General features: G+C 34.8%; 1 protein-coding gene across 1 annotated transcript in view; it reads left to right on the top strand.

Moving 5' to 3' along the window:
* The first annotated feature begins 429 nt into the window (after window positions 1-429).
* LOC113814362 (ER membrane protein complex subunit 2) overlaps window positions 430-7500 on the top strand; it is a 13777-nt gene continuing 6706 nt past the window's right edge. Inside the window, exons 1-4 of the mRNA XM_027366416.1 lie at window positions 430-489; window positions 2392-2505; window positions 3765-3915; window positions 6567-6710. Of these exons, the coding sequence (XP_027222217.1) occupies window positions 462-489; window positions 2392-2505; window positions 3765-3915; window positions 6567-6710 (437 nt within the window). The 5' untranslated portion in view covers window positions 430-461. The remainder of the gene's footprint in view (window positions 490-2391; window positions 2506-3764; window positions 3916-6566; window positions 6711-7500) is intronic.

Consider the following 7500-nt stretch of genomic DNA (forward strand, 5'->3'; position numbering starts at 1 on the left):
AATCCACAACCGGATATCTGGATACGTTGATGTTATATACATATCTGTGAAACTTTCCAGCAAAATATTTCGTAGAAAGGTTGAGTCTGTACCTGAGCTTTATCATCCTTCTTTTTCGTTGTGACAAGAACAGGCGTATCATATTTAACAAGTGAATTAATCTTATTGTCCGTCATTTCGCCGCAAATCTAATGCTCTGTCGTCGAGATTATTTACAAACGTTGCTATGGTAACCAGCTCATCTGATCTCTTGGGTGAAAGATCTTTTTAAAATTATTTGATATGCTAGAATATCTATTTGATAACCATGAAAATAACAAACTATCAGATTTTGACTAAATCATTTTATCATAAATTTTATTTCCACCTGAACTCTTATCGCTTATGTTTAAATTCATTGTATCATGTAATATTATTTAAAAGATGTACTGCCCTTACAGCAGAAGGCAACTTGAGCAAAGATGGCGACGCTCGACCTAGACTGGGAAGGTAATTACATTGTTTTTACATATAAATGTCTCTATTCGCGTGGTTCAAAGCATTTAATTTTGAAGTTGGTATTGGTTAAGATAACATATGTTGAAATTTCCTTCATAGGAGTGATACTTACAAGCGAAGGCATCAGGTGATATTAAACCCGGACGGCTTAGGGATTAGTCAGCTGTCTGTGACAGATGTTCGGGCTGTCACACATCAATATTGTAACTGATTCAGTTATTGTAGGACATGCATCTTTTCCTCTGACTAATGATTTATCCCAAAGAAGCAGTAACTCTTGAGTTAGTCCCCAGCGGAAAGTAGAGGAATGAAGTGCTTTGAGTTGTACAGACACTTTTGTTTGTAGTTATATTTTGGGATTTTATCATATTATCCCAAAGAACCTAGTGCTTAATGGAGAATACATTTTGATGAATATTTGTTTAATTGCTTACATAGAATTAGCACCTTGAAGCCCAACAGCATTACATTAATGCATATGTAGTGTTCCAGTTTGCTAACTTTACAATTTAGATGTGAGATCTCGCATGCACAATCTTCTTACCCTTGTGTGCATTCTTGATTTTATGTGCATTTTTTCTAAAAATATTGAAATCTCCAGGTGTATGCATGTGCACATTTCAAGGTCCATATGCACACAAATCTTCTGAAATTTATTTAATTGCATTTGTTTGAATGGTATGTCTGTGGGAAACTTTTCGTAGCATGACGAGTCCTAAGTTTTCCCAGGCTGTTAATTGCTGTTATGTTGTAGATGTCACATAAGTCCTTAATTTGTTTTGACCTAGGTATGTCTCTGCTATCTGTTATGCTAATGATTCCTCAGAGCATATTGTAGTCATCTCTCGAGGCTAAAAGTCATACTGAAAAGCAATATCACTTGCTTTTCACATAGAATTGTAAGTTTAATGGAGCCCAGCACAGGTGCTACATTTCATCAATCATCTATATGTATCTGATAAGATAGCTAAATTATCATTTTTGGGAATAGAACCAAATATCACAGTTGAAAGTAATTTGAATTAAAAGTTTGTTATTATTGCATCGTTCAGTGTATCATATGCAATGCATATGTTCATATATAATTTGCAATGCAAACTGGTCAAATGGCAGATTATATGTAGACACATCTGTTGTGCTCAAATGCAAAAATTTAGTTCTGTTAAATTACTTCATGTGCATAGCAGACAAAATTAGCAAACTGGGTATTACTATTCAGACATACTGGAAATTATACTAAAATTTCTACAAGCTCACTTCACAATCTCTTACAATATATATATATATATATATATATATATATATATATATATATATATATATATATATATATATTGTTTGAAACAGATAGCAGCTTTAAAAAAAAAGAAAGATAGAAAGAAAAAGAAAGAAACAGGGTAATGAGGGCACCATTTTCTTTTGTATAAGAAAAGATCTTGTACTACAGGTCCAGTGCAGTGCAAATAGAATGGGGAAAGTGATTGAAAGAAGAAACACAGAAATAAAACAAGCCACTTAGGGATAGTTTAGCATTCATGCAAATGATTGCAAAATATTTGATAGTTTGATACACTTAAACTAAGACTGCAAACTTAGAGAGGTCCAGAGTAAATCAGTTAATCAGTCTCATAGTGAAAATATATTAACATTTACAACCAGAATGTACAGGTGATGAAGTTCAACTAAAGTAGCTGCTGTGTAATGTGCTTTGAACATGTCTGAATTCAGAATGTTGGAAAAATGAAGGATGACAAAGGAGCACCAAAGGGGCCAGAACAGCCATTACCAGCTTTACATTTATTTATGTTAAACTTTTTTATTGATAAGATAACTGCTTATGAACTAGCTATTATAGAACTTGAAGTCTCTAATTATGATTAATCATTAATGCAGATGTGAGAGACCAGCTTCGGTTATGGCGAGAAGATAACACACGTCACAGTGAAGAGGTGATAGACATGTGGACTTACTGCCTCAAGCATTATAAACACAAACTTGGAGATGAACGTGAGTATTGCTGCCTTTTAAAAACCTGTAACATTTTTCACATCACAATCGATCATTATATGCATATTCACAGTTATTCTTTTACTAATAACCACATGCTTTTATATCAATGTATATTACACATTTAGGTATTACCTTTATTCTTATTTCAAATTTTTATTCCCTCACAAATAGAGAGGCCTACAGAAACTTGGTACTAATTTAAAGGTGACATTGTTCCTTTTGTACAGACATATACTAACTTACAAATATTGGTTGTATGGATGCATTGTAAATTCATATAGGCCTCTGAGAGAGTGCGCGTGCATGTGCGTGTGCGTGTGCGTGTGCGTGTGACTTACTTTACATTTTTCACATCACAGTCGATCATTATATGCATATTCAGAATTATTCTTTTACTAATAACCACATGTTTTTATATCAATGTATATTACAGATTTAGGTATTCCCTTTATTCTTATTTCATATTTTTATTCCCTCACAAATAGAGAGGCCTACAGAAACCTGGTACTACTTTAATGGTGACATTGTTCCTTTTGTACAGACATATACTAACTTGCAAATATTGGTTGTATGTATGTACTGTAAATTCATATAGGCCTCTGAGAGAGTGTGAGTGAGAGTGTGAGTGAGAGTGTGAGTGAGAGTGAGAGTGAGAGTGAGAGTGTGTGTGAGTGTGAGTGTGAGCGTGAGTGTGAGTGCAAGTGCGTGTGCAAGTGCGTGTGCACGTGTGTGCATGTGTGTGCGTGCGTGTGCGCGCATGTGCGCGTGTGTGTGCGTGTGTGTGCGCGTGTGCGTGTGCGTGTGTGCGTGTGTGTGTGTGTGTGTGCGTGCGTGTGTGTGTGCGTGTGTGTGTGTGTGTGTGTGTGTGTGTGTGTGTGTGTGTGTGTGTGTGTGTGTGTGTGTGTGTGTGTGTGTGTGTGTGTGTGTGTGTGTGTGTGTGCGTGAGCGTGTCTGCGTGAGTGAGTGAATCAATCAATCAATTAATCAATCAGTGAATGATTGAGTCTGAGTGAGTGTGAGGTGACGGTGAGGGTGAGATTCAGGGATGTTTGAATAAAAATGAAGGTGAAATCAAGAGTGAAAGTGAGAGTAAGAATAAGGATGAGAATAAGAGTGAGAGTGAAGTTGAAAGTGATAGTGAGGGTCAGAGTAAGAGTGAGTGAGTGAGTTTTTGAGTTAATAACAAAGTGCGCATAATTTACCTGCAAATAAACATTTTTTGTATAGTGCATTGTATATTGTCTCATTGACTGTAGGATGGATGGTGGAAGAACAAGTAGTCATTGCTGGTTTGGATTGCTTCCGCTTGGATGTTGCCGAACCCTGCCTTATCTCAATTAATGAGCAGTTCCCAGGATCCTTGAGGGTGCGGAAACTAAAAGCCATGCGATTAGAAGCCCTTGAAAGGTAAGGAACTTGTGCACTCAGCCATTTTGCACTAGTGCTGAAGTAGGTAAAGAAGCCTGACCTATGATACGTGACTTTCAGTACCAAAGCTTAACATCTCCTAGAGTTATGATGAAATATTAGCATGTTTGCATGAATTAATGCTTAAGATGAAAATGTATGTAATTAAATTATATTTTTTGATGAGGTGCATTTTGTTTTATATATGCAATACTCTTTTCTCTTATAAGAAGCACAGTGATATCTCATACCTGAGTTTCTTTCATCATAATTTTTCAGCAGTAGATACTCATAATATTTTAAGAATTCATTCTTATTATATATTTATTCACTTAACCCAGTCATGCCTAGGCATTAATTTTATTCAATTAATTATATTTTACATAAATGGCTCCACTAGTGCTTAGTCACCAAAGGACAATTGCAACCCTATCTATCTCACCTATTTACCCCTTTTCCATAAGGAAAAAATATATATTGCTTGTGATATCATTAGTCTATTGGATCTGGGTGCCTTGTGGCGTACATCTGGAGAAGATTCCAGGCATTTGACTTACTTTAGTGGGGGCTTTCCTGGGTGTGTGGCTTGTAGGCCCAACCTACATGAACATCCATGTACTGTATCAGTTTTCTTCATAAGGGTTTTTTTGCTTCTCTGCTATTTTCCAAGGTCTGTATTTGCTCTAGGTTATGCTGTATCAAGATGGTAATAGACTGTTTTCGTTGACCAGACTCAGTATTATCTCTTTAGGTAACCTACAAGTCTGAGATATAAAAGTAACAATGATTAGCAATTTGTTATTTGTATCATTTTTGAAAAAAATGTATTCACTTTTCTGGAACACACAGTCAGGAATAGGATACTGAGCTTGGAACCTATCCTTCCTCCAAGAACTTTGTGTACTCGTGATGAGTGATACTAGTCCTCTGGCGCACTACCTGATAGTTTCAAGAGAGCACATTCCCATCACCTGGGGTTGGCTTTCAGCCAGGATTTTTGATGATAGTATATTCCTGGCACTTTTCCTTCTGCCAGTTTTTTTCACAATAACATATTCCCATCACTCAGCCAAATTTTTTATGATCTGAAAGTCACATCACCTGGACATGATGTGTTAATAACATTATGATTATCATAGGGTCAATAATAGTAATGAGAATATTAATTTTGATAGCAGTAGAATTTTCCTAGATATTCAAGAAACTGTAAAATCAGGTGATTACATAGGACTTAGTCATTGACTTTGTGGTGGCATAGCTCTTGTGAACTATTTTTGATTTCAAGTCTATTCTGTTAATCTACTGGACTCTCCTGGTTGTGTGGCTTGTTGGCCCAGTCCATGCAAATGCTCATGTGGTGTCAAGACTCTTTGCTTCCAGTTGCAGTATTATTATTTTTCACTATTTTTGCCATTTTCCATGGTCTGTGTTTTTGTCATTTGATATGCTGAATCAAGATGGTAATAGAAATTTTTCCTTGCACCAATGCCATATCATCTCACTAGGTAGTCTGTCTGCAATAACCATAGCAAAAAGTAACATTTTCATTTGTGTAATTTATCGTTTTCATATTCAATTTTCTCTAATATACACTGCCACCGGTCATGGTGGGCAGGAATAGGATTCTGAGCATGGAAATTATGTCCTCCATAGAGCTGTTACTCTTCCACTTAGTGCTCACAAAATGTACATTCCATGCCCCATCCTAAGTCTAATCACTGCACAAGAACTTTGTGCACTTGTGGCAAGTCATTCACATTACCTTGGTTTTCAGCTGAAATTCTCACGAGAGCATATTCCCATCAACCAGCCCTCGGCCACATTTTTTCAAGACAGCATGTTCATATCCCCCGGCTCTCGGCCAAACTTTTTTATGATATCAAAGTTACATCACCTGGATCCAAGGTGTTAATTTGATCTATTAATTTGCATGGGTTTTGAAATTACTTTAGCTTTTATAGGAGGGACATCCAGTTAATATCTAAATTCATTGATTATGAGCAGATATTTTTAATATATATATATATATATATATATATATATATATATATATATATATAATATATATACATATATATACATATATATATATATATATATATATATATATATATATATATATATATATATGTATATATATATATTATTTACCTCTATTCAGTAAAGCACTTTGATGAAAAATTGTAGAAGAATTTTTTTTTCTTATTTTTCAGTTTAAAAAAAAACAAAAAAACTATTGACTGATTCTGTGCTGTCCTAATTCTTCTCTCGAGCAGCTGACTATGTGTGCCCTTTTGCATGGTTGGGTATGGCAGCTCCTGTCAAGAGTGGGTCTGTTTGCCTCTGGAGTGCATTTAAGACATTCCACAGTGAGAACGGCACATGTCAAGCCTCTAATCTCCATGAAATCACAGTTTGCACTGTGATGGCTGGATGCTTGGACAAGAATCTTGAAAACTAGCATGATAGGTTCATTATTTCTTTATTATCTGCACCTGTTATATGTAGCCATAGAGTTTAGGTCTTTGGTGTTGTAACAGGCCTGGAGGCATTAGGTTAATGGTTTTCCCATTTTTAAACACATGTACAAAGTATTTTTATGATTTATTTATTAAGCAGGAAATAATATCTAAAAAATGTTCTTTACCCAGGTTTGATGAAGCAATTGACATCTATGACAGCATCATCCGCCAAGATGAAACAAATTCAACTGCAAGAAAACGGAAGGTGGCTGTTTTACGAGGACAGGGGAAGATTCCAGAAGCCATCAGAGAATTGACCGAGTATCTTAAGAAGTAAGTTTCATTAACTGGGTTATTGTGTGTGGCATGCCTTCCCTAGTTAGATATGAAAAAGTTTAATATACTAAGCAATGTAGATATATAGATTTATGTTATCAAAACTTCTTGTCAACTAGATTCTGTAACACAAGTGTAGAAAGAAATATGATGTTATGAATCATTCATTAAATGTGTTCAGATTATGAATTATATTGTACAGTATTTTGAAACATAACCTGTACTGCCTCCAGTAAAACACTAGCAGTCAGTTAAACCTTTATTGTCATGTTCACAAGCTGGTAGGTATGAGCAGTGTATCCAACTTGCAAGATGACAACATACACGTACGCGTGAGCGTGCCCGTGATTGTGAGGTGAAAAGCTGTAAGAAAATAAATCTTCACAGTTTTGGAAATAAAAAGTTGTACACAAATAAAGTAAATGAATCATACAAATATCAAATAATACTAATACAATATGATAGAAATATTAAGAACAAATCAATAGAAAATTATAAAAATACTGCAAGACTAGCATATATATAAACATTAAACAAACAAATGACTTCTTATTCCTTATACTATTTTATGACATTTCCTGAGTTAATTAAGGCACTTTATAAAAGATCAATAACTAAAGACTAGATACTTTCATTAAATGAATAGGAAACAAAACATTATTCTTTGGTAAATAACTGAAATAAAGCTTGGTAAAAATATAAGAGTACAATAGGAATGGGATTTACTTATATCACATAATTTCAAGTTATATATCACGTAAAAGACAACTTTGTTATTAACATATGC

This window comes from Penaeus vannamei, chromosome 18 (genome assembly GCF_042767895.1).
Source record: "Penaeus vannamei isolate JL-2024 chromosome 18, ASM4276789v1, whole genome shotgun sequence".
Taxonomy (NCBI): domain Eukaryota; kingdom Metazoa; phylum Arthropoda; class Malacostraca; order Decapoda; family Penaeidae; genus Penaeus; species Penaeus vannamei.